This window comes from Geotrypetes seraphini, chromosome 16 (assembly GCF_902459505.1).
Source record: "Geotrypetes seraphini chromosome 16, aGeoSer1.1, whole genome shotgun sequence".
Lineage (NCBI taxonomy): Eukaryota > Metazoa > Chordata > Amphibia > Gymnophiona > Dermophiidae > Geotrypetes > Geotrypetes seraphini.
The window spans coordinates 47,711,926-47,731,272 of NC_047099.1; the positions used below are offsets into that span (position 1 = coordinate 47,711,926).

The 19,347-nt window shown below is 43.5% G+C and overlaps 1 protein-coding gene across 1 annotated transcript in view; it reads right to left on the reverse strand.

The window, feature by feature from the left end:
• Positions 1–8,248: 8,248 nt before the first annotated feature.
• The window catches only part of LOC117349840 (complement C3-like), a 43,835-nt gene continuing 32,736 nt past the window's right edge, over positions 8,249–19,347 (reverse strand). The window contains exons 33-41 of the mRNA XM_033923445.1: positions 18,405–18,462; positions 16,430–16,517; positions 14,221–14,307; positions 13,211–13,316; positions 11,577–11,666; positions 10,914–11,000; positions 10,602–10,685; positions 10,182–10,323; positions 8,249–9,778 (exon numbers count right to left, since the gene is read on the reverse strand). Coding sequence (XP_033779336.1) covers positions 9,661–9,778; positions 10,182–10,323; positions 10,602–10,685; positions 10,914–11,000; positions 11,577–11,666; positions 13,211–13,316; positions 14,221–14,307; positions 16,430–16,517; positions 18,405–18,462 — 860 coding nt within the window. The 3' untranslated portion in view covers positions 8,249–9,660. The remainder of the gene's footprint in view (positions 9,779–10,181; positions 10,324–10,601; positions 10,686–10,913; positions 11,001–11,576; positions 11,667–13,210; positions 13,317–14,220; positions 14,308–16,429; positions 16,518–18,404; positions 18,463–19,347) is intronic.

A 19,347-nucleotide genomic window follows, 5' to 3' on the forward strand; every position in this document is an offset into this window, starting at 1 on the left:
CTGCTCTCTCCCCTTCCCCTGAAGTCTCTGCTGACCTGTCTGTGTGGGTGTCTCATTGTACTGCCATGTTTTCCTCTAAAGTTCAGCGGTCTTAGGACATTGCTCTCTCCCCTGATCAGCAGTCCGTGCTGTGTTCATACTTTGTGTGTCTTAAGGTGCTGTTGTCCCCCCCCCCTTCCTCTCCCCCTGAACTCTGTTGAACTGTCTCTCTGAGTGTCTTAGGGCTCTGCCATATTTCCAAAGGCCTCTCTGCAGTAGTTCGTGTTGTATTCCTGCTTTAGGTTTGTCAAATGCCATTGTGACTCACTTGGATTATTGTGTTCACTTTTGGAGGCCAGGTGTGTCTAAGGAAATAGAAAGACTTGAAGCAGTTCAGAGGAAAGTGACAAGATATATTGGGCTCTGAGAAGAGACTTGGCATCGGCAGTTAGAAAGTTTGGGCTGGGGACTCTGCTGTATTCTGTAGTGGTAAAGTACTTAGATCATTCTAACATATAATGGTATATTTTATATAGGTATTGTCATAGGGTGGTAGGGTAGTAGGAAAGCGCCTGTGTCAAGTACTAGGCAAAGGAAAATGTAGACCCAAAATGAAAATACACTACTGACACAGCCCAGAACCAGTCAGGGAAGGTCCAGTAAGGAGCAGCAGAAAACCCATTTGTTTTCACCTAGGTTATGGAATGGGGAATTAGAGTCAGGTGGAACCAACAGTGCTGGAACCATTGTTCCTAGGGGGAATGTTTATTGGATAACTCACAACATTCATGGGGGACCCAGTTCAAGGCAACACCAAGAACATTCTCGTCTCCACTTTGGTCAGGAACAAGCCATACCTGCAGCTCGTTATCATGAGGCTTATAAGGGCCAGCAGCAGTGCCCACAAGAGAGGCAGCCACGGAACCAACCCAAGCTGGAAAGGAAATCTTAGGAGAAAACTTGACTAGTCCCAAGAACCAGAAGCAGTTTACTTCAGCCAAAGGTACAGGTTAGAGCTACTTGTAATGATTGTGAAATGTCTAATGAAACTTGAGAGAGTTTAGACTCAGAAGAGGCCATGGACTATTATGAAGGAGATTCTGGGAATGACATTTATTCTATGGAAACTGAAATGCTTGAAACTGAAATTTTGCTGAAGTTTTTTTTCCCTTCTTTGTGAACAAGCAAGCCCAGAGGCTAGAACTGTTGGTTAAGGTGCTGCTGAGATAGGGGCTGGTTGTCATGCTATATGTAATGCCATGTTTGCCATGCTGCCGTGTGTCTATATGTAATGCCATGCTGAGGAAAGTCAGACATCTTTTCCATCAACAACATTTTTCCATTCTGGTTCAGTCGATTATTTTATCTCATATCGACTACTGTAACGCTCTCTATCATGGTATTACAAAACAACTGATCCAGAACACTGCTGCCAGATTGATTTTCAGGAAATGTAAGTTTGATCATGCGACACCATTACTTTAAAATATACGGGAAGCCAATGCAGATTGTAGAGTCCAGTTCAAATGTGCCTGTGTCATTTTCAAAACTCTCTTTGGCGTCTTCTCTCTGTTAGTCCCTCTATCTTGGAATCTTTATAGATTCTCTTTTGCAAGAGGCGATCAACAATTTTAGCTATCTTGTCCATTTCTCAAATTATGACCGAAATAAAACACTGGACAATAAACTTCAAGCTGAAACTAAACACAGAAAAAACAAAAGTCTTCCTCGCAAGCCCAACAGACAAAATTCCCAATACAACGTTACATATAAAAGATCATGCGTACCCAATTACCAAAACAATAAAAATATTGGGAGTCGCACTAGACACACACTTGACAATGGTGGAACACCCGAACATAGTAGTAAAAAAATGTTTCCTGACACTGTGGAAATTAAGGTCCATCAAAAAATATTTCGACCCTCTATCATTTAGACTACTAGTGCAATCACTAGTGCTTTCAACACTGGACTACTGCAATATTGTTTATATGGGTATACCGAAAAAACCCGTAAGGAAACTTAGGATTGTCCAAAACACAGCGGTCCGCTTGATATTTGGATTAAAAAAGAGCGACCATGTTAGCCCCTACTACAGACTGCTTCACTGGCTGCCAATGGAGGCACGAATAATTTTCAAGTTCTCTTGTATATGTTTCAAACTGGTTTGGGGACTAGCTCCTACCTACCTGCTACCTCACTTCACTCTATACAGTCCTACAAGACAAACCAGAAAAAGCAACCTATTCGCATACCCAAGCATTACCGGCTGCAGATACAAAACCTTCCTGGATAGAACTTTCATGTACCAAGCAAACGACAACACTGGTTAGACAGCTACATAAATGGAGCAAGACTGACATATAAGGCCTTTAGAAAAGCCATAAAAACGGCCTTATTCGACAAAATCTCCACCTAATAAAGTATCTACATCTAACACTACATATATCCTCTCCAGTTTTTAAGTCTGAAATGCCCAACATTAATTTTGCTGCCTTTTTAAGACTCTGTTTGCTGTATCTCTCTGCCTTTTTCTAAGACTGTAAGATTCTATACACTGTATCCCGGACTTCAACATATTGTAACTCGCTGACTGTCCAGCTCTCTTCAGTGTGAACCGCCTAGAAGTCTCACGACTATGGCGGTATAGAAGAATAAAGTTATTATTATTATTATTATCTAGTAAAGGTATTAAAAGAACCAAAGCTTTTGGTCAATCTTTGTCCTTCAAGTTCACCCAACTTTGGAATGATCTTCCACTTTTTTTTTTGCAAAGTTTTAGTTTTCTTTCATCCTTTCGCAAGTCTCTGAAAACCACCCTGGTCACCAAACACTTTGGTAATTAATTCCTCTCCCACTTCTGCTATGTTACTATGTACTTAATTTAATTACTGTTTTATATTTTTCATTACCTTATCTAACTACTGTAAACCAAGTCGAGCAATCTTGGATTGAGGACTCGGTATACAAAACTAAGCATTAGATTAGATTATATGAAATGCCATGTTTGCCATGCTGCTATGCTACAAAGTGACATAATCAAGCTGGAGAAATGGGCATCGACATGGCAAACGAGGTTCAACGTGGATAAGTGTAAAGTGATGCATGTCGGTAACAGAAATCTCATGCACAAATACAGGATGTCCGGGGCGGTACTTGGAGAGACCTCCCAGGAAAGGGACTTGGGAGTTCTAATCGACAAGTCGATGAAGCGGTCCACGCAATGTATGGTGGCGGTGAAAAGGGCGAATAGAATGCTAGGAATCATAAAGAAGTGGATCACGAACAGATCGGAGAAGGTTATCATGCCGCTGTACCGGGCCATGGTGCGCCCTCACCTGGAGTACTGTGTCCAACACTGGTCGCCATACATGAAGAAGGACACGGTACTACTCGAAAGGGTCCAGAGACGAGCAACTAAGATGGTTAAGGGGCTGGAGGAGTTGCTGTACAGTGAGAGATTGGAGAAACTGGGCCTCTTCTCCCTTGAAAAGAGGAGACTGAGAGGGGACATGATCGAGACATTCAAGATAATGAAGGGAATAGACTTAGTAGATAAAGACAGGTTGTTCATCCTCTCCAAGGTAGAGAGAACAAGAGGGCACTAAGTTGAAAGGGGATAGATTCCGTACAAACGTAAGGAAGTTCTTCTTCACCCAGAGAGCGGTAGAAAACTGGAACGCTCTTCCGGAGGCTGTTATAGGGGAAAACACCCTCCAGGGTTTCAAGACTAAGCTGGATGAGTTCCTGCTAAACTGGGACGTACATAGGTGAGGCTGGACTCATTTTAGAGCACTGGTCTTTGACCCAGGGGCCGCCGAGTGAGCGGACTTCTGGGCATGATGGACCCAGAAGCGGCAATTCTTATGTTCTTATGTCTATATGTAATGCCATGCTACTCTTGTCTATATGAAATGCCATGCTTGCCATGCTGCTATGTTTGTCTGTATGTAATGCCATGCCTGCCATGCTATATGTAATGCCATGCTATGCTTCTCTGTAATGCTATGCTACGCTATATGTAATGCCATGCTGTGCTATATGTAATTCCATGCTACGCTTGTCTATAATGCCATGCCTGCCATGCTATATGTAATGCCATGCTGCGCTATATGTAATTCCATGCTACGCTTGTCTATAATGCCATGCCTGCCATGCTATATGTAATGCCATGCTGCGCTTTGTTATGCCATGCCTGCCATGCTATATGTAATGCCATGCTGCGCTATATGTAATTCCATGCTACGCTTGTCTATAATGCCATGCCTGCCATGCTATATGTAATGCCATGCTGTGCTTTATGTTATGCCATGCCTGCCATGCTATATGTAATGCCATGCTGTGCTTTATGTTATGCCATGCCTGCCATGCTATATGTAATGCCATGCTGCGCTATATGTAATTCCATGCTACGCTTGTCTATAATGCCATGCCTGCCATGCTATATGTAATGCCATGCTGCGCTTTGTTATGCCACGCCTGCCATGCTATATGTAATGCCATGCTGTGCTTTATGTTATGCCATGCCTGCCATGCTATATGTAATGCCATGCTGTGCTTTATGTTATGCCATGCCTGCCATGCTATATGTAATGCCATGCTGTGCTTTATGTTATGCCATGCCTGCCATGCTATATGTAATGCCATGCTGCGCTATATGTAATTCCATGCTACGCTTGTCTATAATGCCATGCCTGCCATGCTATATGTAATGCCATGCTGCGCTTTGTTATGCCATGCCTGCCATGCTATATGTAATGCCATGCTGCGCTATATGTAATTCCATGCTACGCTTGTCTATAATGCCATGCCTGCCATGCTATATGTAATGCCATGCTGCGCTTTGTTATGCCACGCCTGCCATGCTATATGTAATGCCATGCTGTGCTTTATGTTATGCCATGCCTGCCATGCTATATGTAATGCCATGCTGCGCTTTGTTATGCCATGCCTGCCGTGCTATATGTAATCACTAACTCCAAGCTCCAAATATAATTATCACCACTAGTATCAGATATCTCACTATGAGGAGATATCCACCGCTATAAACCGTTCAAAAGCGGGAAGAATCCCATGGTGCCTTTCATCATTGGTCTCGACATATGTATATATTGCTTTGTTTGTTAAATAGTTTTAAATAGTATGAAAAAGATATATTTATGTATTTAAATATTAGGGTAAAGCACTTATCTCAGCCTTAGAACGGGGGTTGTGCCCCAACATGTCTCGCACATATCGCGCTTTGCCAAGGGGCTCCCTATAAAAATAGAGAAAGGACAGCTGTAAAACCTTTATACAACACTCCCCTCTTTCACACTCAAATACATCTAATTCTAACTCACCCACACCAAAAAGCTTTATTCTCTTACCGGGGCTGTGTCTGTCATCCAACTCCCTATATTATGTGAAAGGAAACGGCGGCGTTCAGTCCCGGTGTTTAAGTAGCAGGAAGTTAAATGTAAAAGTACCACCCCCCTCGTGCCCAATTGGACTGGAGATCAATCAATCAAACAAGAATTCCTATTCCAGTTCCCCATTGAGACCATTAGGTTCCACGCCATCTAATGTCCTCAATCCTGTGATGCAGTCGTCCCCAGTGCTCTACCAAAGGGGCTTGGGTGACCCTGTTGACAATACGAGATTTATGTTTCGTTAGTCTAATACGGACCGCCCTATTCGTCCGTCCAAAATATTGTAACCCACAGGGACATACGATCACATACACAACATCTGTAGAGTTATAATCAGTATTAGATGTGGATTTTAAAACCACCTCCCTCCCCGGAATTTTCCAATGGCTCCCCTCAATAGCGAGAGGACACCATTGGCATCTACCACAGCATTTATGATGACCAATATTGTCCCTCCCCCTACTCCATTTCAAAAGATTACAGTGTTGGGCTATCGTTATACCCCTAGAAAATGCAATCCTGGGGAACTGCATCAGAGCCTGATGGCTCTGAACTATTTCCCAATGACTCCCTTGTTTGTGGGTTTGTTTGATTTTATGCTATATGTAATACGCTTGTCTGTTATGCCATGCCATGCCACGCTACGTTTGTCTATATGTGAACTTGTAACCGTTCTGAGCTCTCCTGGAAAGATGAGATATATATAAATAAAATGTAGGCACCCTATGGCACCTATCTGAAATACACCTTATAGAGAAAACCAAAAAAAACCTCTGTGGAGTGACGATGTTCCCAAATGGACTTTATTTGAAAGTATCAAAGTTCCAAAGGTACACTAAAATCATCCACATAAAATAATTCCATCTACATAAAAGTATATCATCCACATAAGAGCCTTAAAGGACCTAGTCTGCTAGGGATACAAGACCCAACACGGTCCGCGTTTCGACAAAAAGTCTTCTTCAGGGGTCCCTGGGGGTCCTATAAAGGTGAGTATGTGGGAAACAATTGTGTGGTGAACCAGTAGTGAGACACTGCTTGCATTTGCAATGGAAAAATAGAATCAGGCCTGCAATCTTTACTTATCCTCCTTTTATGAAGCTCGTTGGAACTCATACCACTGCGGCTTTGTAAAAAGTGGTGTTAATATATGTTTAGCTCCATTAGGAGAATTTTTGAGTCAACTGTGTATTGTGCATTTTTCCCCCGTGGATTAAGAATTCATGGCAAAAGAATTCACATCCCTAAAACCAATTAGATGGATAAGAATGCACTGGAATGAGAGGGCATAGGATGAAGTGAAGAGGTGATAGGCTCAGGAACGGAGACTGGGTCTGAATTCAAGAAAGCCTGGGACAGGCACGTGGGATCCCTCGGTTACTGCGGATGGGCAGACTGGATGGCTCTCTCTAGCCCCAAACATAACAATGCCATGATAGCAGGTGCTGCTGCGGTACTGGTTCCAATGCCCATAGGGATTTAATGGATGTCGGGTGGGGGAGGGGTGATATTAGGAGGCATAATTCATGTTCAACTTTCATGTTAATATGTATGATGGTTAATTAGATGGGTCTGTGCTAAATCGGTTAATGCATCCTAATAAAAAGTTCCCTTAATTTGGGGAAGGAGTTATTCTGAGCCTGAGATTTCGCATCTAGTTAAAACCCAGTGGACTCTCTCGTTGTCACACATATTCCTTTTGCCCCCCAAATGCTTTCTCTTTATCCACCCCTCTAATTTTCTCTCCTACCCCCAGATATTTTAACGGATAATGGAGCTTTGGAAGTAATTTCTTCAATTATGTCTGCTTATTAAGGTCCGCTAAATGCTAAGATGCCCATAGGCTATAATGTATGCCTTAGCGTTTAGCGTGTGTCCTTAATAAAAGGACCCCATAGACTCCTCTTTTTGGTTGTATAATTAGCCCCAAATTTCTGTAGCAAATTTTACTTGTGAAATTATTTGGTTACTTTTAAAAGCAGGAATAGAGTTTAAAGTTTTATTTCTTTTTAAGATAAGAACATAAGAATTGTCGCTGCTGGGTCAGACCATGGTCCATCGTGCCCAGCAGTCCGCTCACACGGTGGCCCTCTGGTCAAAGAACAGCGCCCTGAGACTAGCCCTACCTGTGTACGTTCTGGTCCAGCAGGAACGTATCTAACCCTTTCTTGAATCCCTGGAGGGTGTTTTCCCCTATAACAGCCTCCGGAAGAGCGTTCCAAGTTTTCCACCACTCTCTGGGTGAAGAAGAACTTCCTTACGTTTGTACAGAATCTATCCCCTTTTAACTTTAGAGAGTGCCCTCTCGTTCTCCCTACCTTGGAGAGGGTGAACAACCTGTCTTTCTCTACTAAGTCAATTCCCTTCAATATCTTGAATGTTTCGATCATGTCCCCTCTCAGCCTCCTCTTTTCAAGGGAGAAGAGGCCCAGTTTCTCTAATCTATCGTTGTATGACAACTCCCCCAGTCCCTTAACCATTTTTGTTGCTCTTTTCTGGACCCTTTCGAGTAGTACTATGTCCTTTTTCATGTACGGCAACCGTTGTTGGACGCAGTATTCCAGGTAGGGGCGTACCATGGCCCGGTACAATGGTATGATAACTTTTTCCGATCTGCTTGTGATCCCCTTAATCATTCCTAGCATTCTGTTTGCCCTTTTTGCCGCCGCCATGCATTGACTTGTCTACAAGTACTCCCAAGTCAATTTCCTTGGGGCTCTCTCTCAGTATAGCACTGGACAATCCTGTATTCATGCATATGATTTTTGTTACCAACATGCATCACTTTGCACCTTGTACAAGGCCAAGAATCTGGATTGCTCAAAGATTGGATCAGTCCAGATTTTTCAGATTTACAGGCAGTACTTTTTAAATTCAAGGAATAAAGAAAAAATGAACCCGCCGGTTTCGATGATTTATTCCCTCTCAAACACAAAATACTTCATTTACCAAGATGGATATATTTACAAGAAACCATACAAAGAACCTTAAATATTATGTCTCATTGAATTAGTCCATAGTAGGACAGTCATAGAAGATCAGTATTTTATTGTAAACATGTTTTTCTTTGTTCATGCTTTGTCTTATTGCTCCAGCGTCACCATCTCTCTCTTTCCCCAAGAGTCTGGATTCTCAAGTGGTCCAGATTTCTGGCATCTGGATTTTTGGACTTGTAGTACATTATATCGAATGTCACCCTAGGTGCCGTTTTGTAAATCTTGGGGCTCCTTTTACAAAACCGTGATAACAATGCTGCCGCAGTAAAATCCTCCTTAACGAAGCCTCACTAGCGTTTTTAGTGGTGGTAAGAACCCCGATGCTCAAAGGAATTCTATGAGCGTTGAAGTTCATACCGCCACGGCCTGTGCTTAAAATGTTAGTGCGGCTTTGTAAAAGAGGGGATGAATGCACCAAAGCTCTTTCAATTCCTTTGGGCTTCGGCGCATTTATCGTGGCAGCATTGCTACCGCGGCTGGACCTGTCTTGTGGAATTCTCTACCGAATCAGCTTAGAGAGATTTAGCAATTGCAAATGTGGCTTTTTCAAAAATATAACGTTTCTATATTTTTACTGTAATCCGCCTTGAGCTGAAATGTAAACTCGCTAAATTAAAACGCTGGCGTCGGGATCCTTTGTTTGCTACTTCTCTTCTTGCACAGCCACATTGGCTCCTTACACCCTACCAGATTTAGCCCCTGATGCTCAAAAGTCCCCGTTAAATCCTATTTCTAAATGACGGGCGCTGGTCGAAAAAGTTTGCAATTCCATCTGATCAGTCGTCGGAGAAAGCGACTGCCATGCAGAATAGTTCACGGAAAGAGGCATAAATGTGCGCTTGTGCCAGGAAAATCTACGTCGTAGGCACGCGTGAGCATCAATCTATGGCACGGAGGGAGGGGAGGGGGCAGTGGATTACCAACAAATCATGCAAATGTGAAAACGCGATTGGAAGCCCCAAACCTGCTGGTATACGCTTTTAATGAATGCACATGAGACGCTTATGTATGAACGATGAATGGACCCCATAGTTTTATTTTTAACTTCCACCTCTCATGCAATTGGCAACCCAGGCCACTTTTAACACACGTGCCTGAGTAGCGTATATTGTGCACCACACCTGGAGATAAGGGTCTCGTATAAATGCCAGTATTAAGTTTTATAAAATGTATTTTACACTTCTGAAATCCAAAGTCTGCACGATTCACAAAGAAGCAACCCAGTACGTTGCAGCAGGGTCAGTGAAGGTGGGGTGCGGATGGACAGATGAAGGTTACGTTTCACAGCCAGACGTTTTGATGTGGTCGGAGAAATGTTGCAAAACTTCGCGGAGCATCTCCTCTTCTGGCCACCAAAGGATGTAGGTGCTGCTGCTCAGAGCGTAGGTCATCCTAAGAACGCGAAAAGAAGGGGAGCGGGAGAGAGAAAACATACAAAAGGGGATTTAAGCAATTCAAACAAAATATAGTTCTGAACCCTTACAAAAGAAAAATCACTTCCTCCATTCCTCAACAGATCCTGGACAGGATATTAGGTAACCTAGACAAAGTTTCAGTCTTGAGCCCCTTCCGCCCCCCATTAAAATTATAGGCCCTCAGGCTCCTCCCTGCTCAAGATTTTTTTTAAACAAATCCTGTGACAAATTCATCAAAGTGTAATCGTACATGGCGGGGGTTTTTTTGTGCGTTTTGCTCCTCCCCACCCAGAAGCTGCTGTCCTAGGCGATAACCTAGTTTGCCTGCCGGTTGAGCCGGCCCTGGCTATGGCTGACTCTTCTGAAAGTTTCTCACTCACTCAGCTTGTGTTTCCCAGAGGTCAGAGGTCATGCCCATGATTAAATATTCCTTGTTGGCTTCCAGTCTCAGCTTTTCTTCGCACGCCATGTGGTTGATGAACCTTCGGCTGGTTGGCGTTTCTGCTGCCTTCATGTCTGTACCTGGAGAGGTTAATGGGGAGAGAGTAGTGTCACTTCCCGGATGGAGCACCTCATAATCTAAATGATGCAAAAATGGTGAGGAGGCGTATGGAGGTCTTTCTTCACAGAAAAGTAGGAGATGTATAAAATAGATTGACCCTCACAGCATCTGTGGGACTACCACCTAAGAGACTCTGCTAGTATACAATGTTTATAGGAGGAAAGGATTTTTTTTTTTTTTTTTTTTAAACAAGAATATAACCATCCAGAACTTCCTTGAAAGTCATATAATCGCTCACCTTCCTTGATGACGTCAAGGATCGTCATATTGTGGTAAAAATAACTGTCCTTTTGTTCGGAATTCACCAATTTGGCCTTGTAAACTGAGGAAACCAAAGACAAGGTTTCTTTCAGAAAGAACTCTGGTTCCTTCATTTGGATTGATTTCCTTTTTTCCACCCACTCAAATCTTAATGCTAAAAAGGGCGTGGGGACTGGGGGCTGGCCATCCGTGGGGGAAGAGGAGGTCAAGCATGATGTCGTTTGTCTTCCCTAATCTGGGTGACATCACAACTGGCCTTCTGCGGGGTTGGGGGTGGCACGACACTTACCGAAATCCACTCCTGATTTGCAGGCCTCGTTCACCAGATCCAGTAATGTAGGGATCTCCTCATTGTTCTGCTGTGAGGGGCATTTTTCTAGGGAAAACAGAGAGGAGAATCATCTGGACCTCTAATAAAACTCTCTCTAACCAAATGACTTGGTTATTTTTAAGAGGCTGGGGTCAATTTGGGTCGCTTAGGATTCATTTTGGACTCAGGTTTCCAAATCATAACACATCTCCCTTTTTTGCCCTGCAGATAATGGTAATTCAGTTAACATCACAATCTTCTTCCTGTCCCCACTATTGCCTCCACTAATTTAAAAAGGACCTGGGGATAAGATACGAAAATGGGGATGAGGAGTATGGAGGTATTTCTTCACGAAAAGGGAGGAGACTTATAGAATAGATTGACCACACAGCATCTGTGGGACTGCCATACCATCGAAGGGACCTTACTAGTGTAGACCTGACTTCGGGGGAGGCAGCAGTGTAAAAATAATTTCCTCAGATGGTATCAGGGTTCAAAAAAAGCCTGGAATGGGCATAGGGGATGTTTAAATTGGGAGTCTCTGTAGTATTTGCAATGGGGAGGGGGCAGGGCCTGATGGTTTTTCCTGTGCACCGAGATGCTCAGATCCTGCTCTCTTTACTGCAGCCCGGCGTCCAATACCTTCGGCGCAAACGCAGACCTGCCCTTGACACAGCTTCCTCAGCTCTCCGCTCTGGTTTGGCAGGTGATAGAATTTGGTACATCTCTTGACTGTAGAAAGGAAGAAAAAAATCCATATGAAAGGGCTGCTTTTAATGTTTAAAGATCTATCAATATGGATAAATCAGGAAGCATCCTTCTGTTTTCATCAGATTTTATAAAAAAAATGGAACGTAAGGGTTTTTTTTTTTTTTTTTTTTGGGGGGGGGAGGTGTTCTATTATTGCCATTAACTAACATGAAGACAATCTGAAGTCTGTTATGTCTGAATCTTGTGTATAAGGGACTGTTCACACGGCACAGTTACTCTCTCTCATTCTCAGTCTTTGCTGTATGGAAAGAAATGGGGGGTCAAGGATTATTTGTTTAACAGGGAGGGGGGTGTCTCCTGCACCCTCAAACCATGAGAAAACCGGAGGGGGCTGGCGAAGGAGGGTCCCCATTTCCTCCTGCTTACGGGAGACTGGCTGACCTGTATCTGTGCCCTGATAGAGTAGGGAAGGACTCGCATTTCTCCGTTCATTTTCCTTCTGGATTCTGTGTAGGTCATCCAAATTTGGGTGTGGATCTCAGATCGAATTTCGTAGGCCCCCCTTTATCAAACCGTGTTAGGGTTTTTTTTATTGCCGGCCACCGCGGTGAAAGCTCCGCCGCTCATAGGAATTCTGAGCCTAACACAGCTTGATAACAAGGAGCCTTAATTAGGCAGTAACAATCAATAGAGTTAACAAGTGTCGTTCCGTGCCCAGTTGTTAAAAATGAATCAGTTGTTTTACTCCATCAAAAATTACGACGACTAGAGGACACTCGATGAACTTACAGGGAAATACTTCTAAATCAATAGGAGGAAATATTTGTTCACCAAAGAATAGTTAAGCTCTGGAACGCGTTGCCAGCCTAGCAGGGTTTAAGAAAGGTTTGGACAAGTTCCTGGAGGAAAAGTCCACAGTCTGTTGAGAGGGACATGGGGGAAGCCACTGCTTGCCCTGGGATCGGTAGCATGGAATCTTGCTTACTTTTTGGTGTTTGGGTTTTTGCCCATGTTTTGTGACCTGGATTGGCCACTGTGGAAACAGGAAATTGGGCCTGACCGGAGGATGTTCATTATGTTCTCAAGTTTTTAAAAGTCACACACCAGGTTTCAGCAGGAGTAAGTGTAAGATCTCCACCTATGGTATTCAGCAAGGGGAGCTGGACACAGCACTGATTTTTCAATTTCCCCCTTTATCACTCCCTCCCTCCACCTAGGCCTAATCTAGGATATCTGACTTGTTGGGGGGAGAGTTTCATTTGAACAGTAGGGGACTGGTGTTAGACAGACAGTGCCAATGGGGCGAGAGAAAACCCAGCTGAAATTTTTGGTTATGTGAACACACACATCGATAAACGCTGAGTGTGTTTGAAAGCCTAACCCAGGAATACCTGTTCCCCTCTCTAGCTGGTTAAATGGATGCAGCTTGTGTTTTAACTCCATTAATATAGGCGAATAAAGAAACCGGAGTTTTAATGGGCTAGAATTGGCTGGCCACAGCCCTGTCATGTGGATATTGACAGCTAGGTTTGCAGGGCAGCATGAGAAACTCAAATCCCACCTACCTTGGTCATAATATTCATAGATGGTGATCGCCGCTGGCTGGAGGAGCGCAACTGGGAAGTACTTGTGGATCTTAAACCCGATCACCGTGTCTTGGTCGGTGGAGACCTGTGAGCAAAACCAAGGGGTCAGCACCTTGGTGGTCTGCCACGTCATGAGGAAAAGGAAACATTTTCCCAGTGATCGTACAGCCCAGCCATTACCTTCATCAGGTCATTGGACAACTCATTAGAGAGCCATTGGCTACTTATTACACAGCACACACTACTCTTCTGTTGACATAGACCCGAGCAAAGCCTCATTCCATCTCAAAGCAGTCATCGGAGGATTCCCTCACCCCTTGCCTAGCTGACTTTGAAAGATAATGAACACAAAACCATCTCTTGACCTTCAAATGCATGACACACTGAACATTACAATCTGCAGCTGAAGAACGATGTACGAGAAATTTAAATGCAATGGGGTGGAGGACACAGGTGCAACATTTGCATTAGTTATGGAGTCACCGCATTACTTTCAAAATATTACTTTTAGTATTTAAAACTTTAATCTTTAAAAAACCTCAATATTCCCCATAATACTTCCCGGTCCCTTCGTTCAACATCACAAAATCATAGGTATTAGAAGACAGGATATGTTCTCAGTAATGGCCCCCCAACTGTGGAAAGACCTTAACCAATTAAAAAAATTTCTTAAGTTATCTTTTTAAAGATGCATTTAATATCTAATTTTAGACGAAGATTTTTGGCTCAGAATTAAGACTCCAGCCAGACATGCAACAGTGACAAAGTTTCATCTGAAAGTCTCCTTCTCCACTTCTACCTCTTCTAATACATTCCCAGCCCCCTTCTCTTCCCATGTTAAAAATCCAGAGACCATTCTGAATGGAGGAGTCAGGTCATCTGTTGAGAACCACTGCTGTCGGGAAGGGACATGAATGAAATTAGAACATTTTTCTCCTCTCTCCCAGTTAAAACCACCCCACTGTCTGCTGCCTGCTCATTCCTCTCACCTTATCCAGGTAAATGATCACAGTTCCGTTGTTGACGGTGGTCTGGGTTTCAAACTGGGAGATGTAGTTTTCCACATTGTTAGTGAGCTGAGCGTGAAGAAGTGGAGAACAGGAAGTCAGTAAGGTGGCATTACGGAAACAGAAAAGGAGTGGTTAACCCCACCTCCCTTTCTTCATCTTGTGGTCATCCCCCTCCTTTCTTAAAGGCCCTGTGTGTCCATCTTAAAAACACTTGAATTCCGTCACTGTTCTGGCTTGTACAACACCATTGGAAATCCATTTCAGATGTCTCCCACCCTCCTGTGAACACACATTGCTATGCCTTTCTTTCCAGTTTCCCTCCCTTCTGGCTCACAAGATAATCCACATGAGCGATCAGTCTTACTGGAGGGAAGCCCCACTGATCAATGCTGGTAACTGTGGCATCTTCCTCTTCCTCAAATGTGCAAAGATTGACCTCAAGTTTCCTTGTCCATGGCCATACCATATTTCACCACACTGTTACCAAGCGTTTCCTATCACTGTGTTGACCTCCTGGAGGTATGTGAGCTTCTGGCATTGCTGTTGCCAAAACGGGGCAGAACGTAAGCCGCAAGAATTTTGATCTGTTGGCATTTTGGATGTTGTGAAGGGAAGTAGAGGACTTTTTCATGTGTCCAAAATTCCATCCACCAAAAATTCTTGCGGCCTTAACTTCTGCTCCATTTTGTCAGCGCTGACGAGTCTTACTTTGACCTCCTGGACTCTTACAGTTGCATAGAAAGGAAAGTGCATAGTACCTGGTGGTTTTCCTTCTGCTCATGAGTGAGGGCTAGGATTTATTGGGTGGGGGGGGGGGAGGGGGAAGGGAATTAAATCACTGGCTACCTTTCGCCTAAAGAACAGCGAGAGCTGTTTGCAGGTTGGCCAACATCTTTTTGCTAGATCCAACCCAAAAGATGGCTCCCTGCAGCCCTCTGAAGGAAGGCAGCTCTGCCAACTTGAACCATCATGATTTAGATGCCAAGGAAATTCTGCTGTTGCTCTGCATCTTGTGACATGGAACTGTCTACTAGGGTTCAGCACCAAGATGCAGAAGTGTCATCTCTGGCTAAGAGAAGTAGAGCGGCATTTTAGACAGAATGTTTAAATCGGAACCGAGACAACCAGGTCAGTTTAGAACAGGTTTTTTTCAAGGAGATCCTGTTTTAAAATGCACAGAGAAATTGGTGTTTATTTACATGTGGTAAATGTTTATCTTTCTAAAATGGATCCTTATAACATACCAACAGATCGGTTCATAGACAGAAAAAGACTGTTTTTAGGGGCTGCGACAGGGGTTTTTGTTGGCGAGCCCCCCCACTTTACTTAATACATATCGCGGCGGGGTTATAACCCCCCACATTTTAGTGAAAACGTAACTTTTTCCCTAAAAACAGGGAAAAAGTTAAGTTTTAAGTAAAATGTGGGGGGTTACAACTCCCCACAACGCGGCGCGATCTGTATTAAGTAAAGTGGAGGGGTTCCCCCCCCACCCCCCGTCGTAGCCCCTAAAAACAGTCTTTTTCTTCAGCGCGCGCCTCCATGCTGCGCTCAGTTGTCTGCTCGCGCCTTTCTCCCGGCGTGCTTTTGACCTGACACCCAACAGATCAATATGGGCACATAATTGTTTGTTGTGGAACAGTAATATCAATATTTCCGTGTCTGAATATAAACACTTTTTTTTTTTTTCGTAGCTGTCACAGAGCCCAGTATCCCCTTGCCAGTTTGGCTTTTGGAAGGGACGTCAAACCAGGGATGTAGTGAGACAATGGCATTCTGGGTAGACCTGAGCCCAAGATGGGTGAGCAGACAAATTTTCCTGCACCCCTCAACTCAATAACTATCTGAGCTGGAGGGGATCCCCCAAGTGGCAACAGCTGACGAGAACCTGGAACATTTGCATATTTGCAAAAACTGAGCATGTGGGGCTGGACCTACTCCTGGCTACGCCCCTGCTCAAACAATGGGGGATTAAGGGGGTATCCTCCAGAATCCCTGTAGTGCATTTTTCCGAAACGGGGATGTCCCAGTGTAGATCTGTCAGGACACAGAGGTTTGTTTCCTTTCTGAAATGGGAAATGAATGTCCTAGCCCTGCCTAAAACACACCTTTTGCTGTAAACCCAGCTTTGTAAAACTGGAATGCAAGATGAACATTTAATTGCTGGTTTATGCGCTAAGGGCTCTACCTTCTTCAGGTCTTCCTTATCCGGTACAAAGCCAGTCAGCATATTGATTTCGATAAGTGTCATGGTGGCACCGTAGTCCCCTGTGTACCTAAAGGAAGCAAAAATGGCTAAATTCCTCGGCTCTTTTCCATTACGTTCCTGAGAGCGGCCATCTTGGCACTCATGACATCCCCTGCCCCTCCCCTCATCCCACTCAACCCTCAGCCAGCATATGGTTGACACACTGAGGCACCAATATCAGATGCGGTTTTTGGAGTTTGTTTCATTTGCCTCAGGAGTGGAAGGTGGAGCTCCCTTTTTTTTTTTTTTTTTTTTCCAGAACATTACTTTCTTAAGGACAAGTTGATAACAGGTGTCTTGGGAGTGCCTATTTTCTGTCATAGAATACTGTTGAACTACAGCCTCAGCACCCTGAGGTTGTGGGTTCAAATCCCTCACTGCTCCTTGTGACCCTGGACAAGTCACTTAATCCCCCCATTGCTCCAGGTACACTAGATAGAGTTTGAGCCCACCAGGACAGACAGGGAAATATGATCAAGTACCTGAATGTAAAACCACTTAGGATATGAGTGGTATAGAAATAATAATAATAATATTGTATGCCTATAATTTAGATGCAATTAGTGCAAACTATATAGTTGAAAAAGTCTATAAAGATGGGAAAGTAGAAATCAACACATAATACAAGGGCTGGTCACTGCTAAGACCCCCTGGTAATATTGAATGCAATTGACCCTCAGAAATGCCACCAGCCACTCAAATCTGTTTCATAGTGGTTGGATTTATACATTATATCCTCACTGGGCCATTTTAGTTTAGTTTAGTTTTTAAATTTGTGAATATCTTAGTTTTTCATAAAGTGCAACAGTGCCAAAGTAAAACTTATTGTAGATAAGAGCTAATACTGGTCCATTCTAAGGGATACCACGCTGGGAAAATTACCAGGGGGTCTTAGCAGTGACCAGCCCTTGTATTATGTGTATAATTTAGATGCAACACTTAAGCCAGCTTTGAAGGTTCTATAAGTTACTTGGTAAGTGTGAGTCATGCGTACGCTCCGTGCAGACACAGGGGGACGTGAATTGAGGTTGCAGGGAGGGTAGACAAGAGTAACGCCAGGAACTACTTTTAAAATCGATAGGAGGAAATTAGTTAAGGTCTGGAACGCGTTGCCAGAGGTTGTGGTAAGAGCAGATAGCGTAGCTGGTTTTAAGAAAGGTTTGGACAAGTTCCTGGAGGAAAAGTCCATAGTCTGTTATTGAGAAAGACCTTTGCTTGCCCTGATCGGTAGCATGGAATGTTTGACCAGGTACTAATGACCTGGATTGGCCACCGTGAGAGCAGGCTACTGGGTTTGATGGACCATTGACAACCAGTATTACACATGGGTGACTGAGGCCCACATAGAATGACAGACGCAGCTGTGTGTTATGTGTGAAATCTATATGATGTGCTTTGGCAGAACTTTGACGTTTACACCCATTTGGACACGCACATTTGCTTTTATGGTCCTATTCTAATTACTTCTGCATGTAATTGGCATGTGAATATTAGCACCTCTTTACAGAATTATCTCCATGTGCCCCGATCCAGAACTAACCAATCACTTCCTTTGCCACATAGATCAACCACTGGTAGGAGGGGGCGGAAGGAGTAAGAAATGCTTTGAGTCTAGGGAATTAAATATTTGTTAAAAATCTTCCAATGGTGCCATGCAGTTTTTTTTTGCTTCTGGGAAGGGTGACAGGGATTCAGAGGGGCGAGAATGGGAGAATTTTTGGAAACGTCTGTTCATTTCACAATCCCTTCTTTGGATTGCCTCTATGGAATAGATTGTAAGTTCTGTGAATCAGGATCTGTCTCTTGGGTCTTTGAGTACAATGCTTTGTAAGTCTAGTAGCGCTATAAACATGATAAGCTGTTGCAGTAGAGTTGGTAAGACAAAAAATACAAAAACACTTGAGCATTTAAATACCTGGTTCGGATTCTTAGGATAAAGCTTTCGTAAATTCCCTCTTTCTGTCTGTCCATCCCTGTCAAAACAGCAACAGCCTTTAAATTTGAGATTTCACCAATAGTTTTACCCACAATTCAAAATGCGCGCCTGAGAATGCAGATCTGACTTATTTGATGGATAAAATGCGACCCTTTAGCTCATGTTTTTGGGCACTACCTTACGTTGAGGGGCTTCCAGCCACGGGGATAATTATATAATGCATGTACCACATGCAAAAGGGCTATTTTTAAACTGTGATTATGAATACACACAGATTAGGATGGTAATTATGGCTACGCTGTGCCCAGAGTTTCCCGTGTACATTTTGTAAAATACACATGTATAAGGCCCAGTACTAAAAAAAAAATTACTGGGCTTTTAAATGCGGGCTGCTTTTATTAGCCTTAAATTATGCTCCTTTCTTGACTTTAGACATAAGTGTCTTGTTAAAAAAAAAAAAAATTGAGCCCTCTCCCCCATCTGGAGGTTATGAAAAGTGCTGCCAACGTTGACACTTATTTGTATCCTCCATGGCAGAATTTGAACCAATAGCAGAACTGTATCCGCTGGACTGGGGGGGTTCACATCTTCATGCATAGCCTTTGGGCAAAGCAATTTTGCTTGGATGCTGCAGGGAGAAACTGGAAGAGGAAGTGTCGGATGTGTTTTGTCTCAAAATGAAAGCTTAGGGCTATGCCATCTGGCGGCGGCTGGCAACCTCAGCAGAGCTTTGTAATTCACTTTCTGTCTGCAGTAAACGAAGAGGGTGGAATCTAAACATCAAGCACAGAGAGTGTGCAAAGCACTCTCACCTGAGCAGCACACCAATTATCAAAACATCAGATGGAGCATTTTATAATCTATTCAAATCGTCCCTTTCCTAGCTCCAGCAACCCCTCCTCTGGAGCATCACCCATCGAAG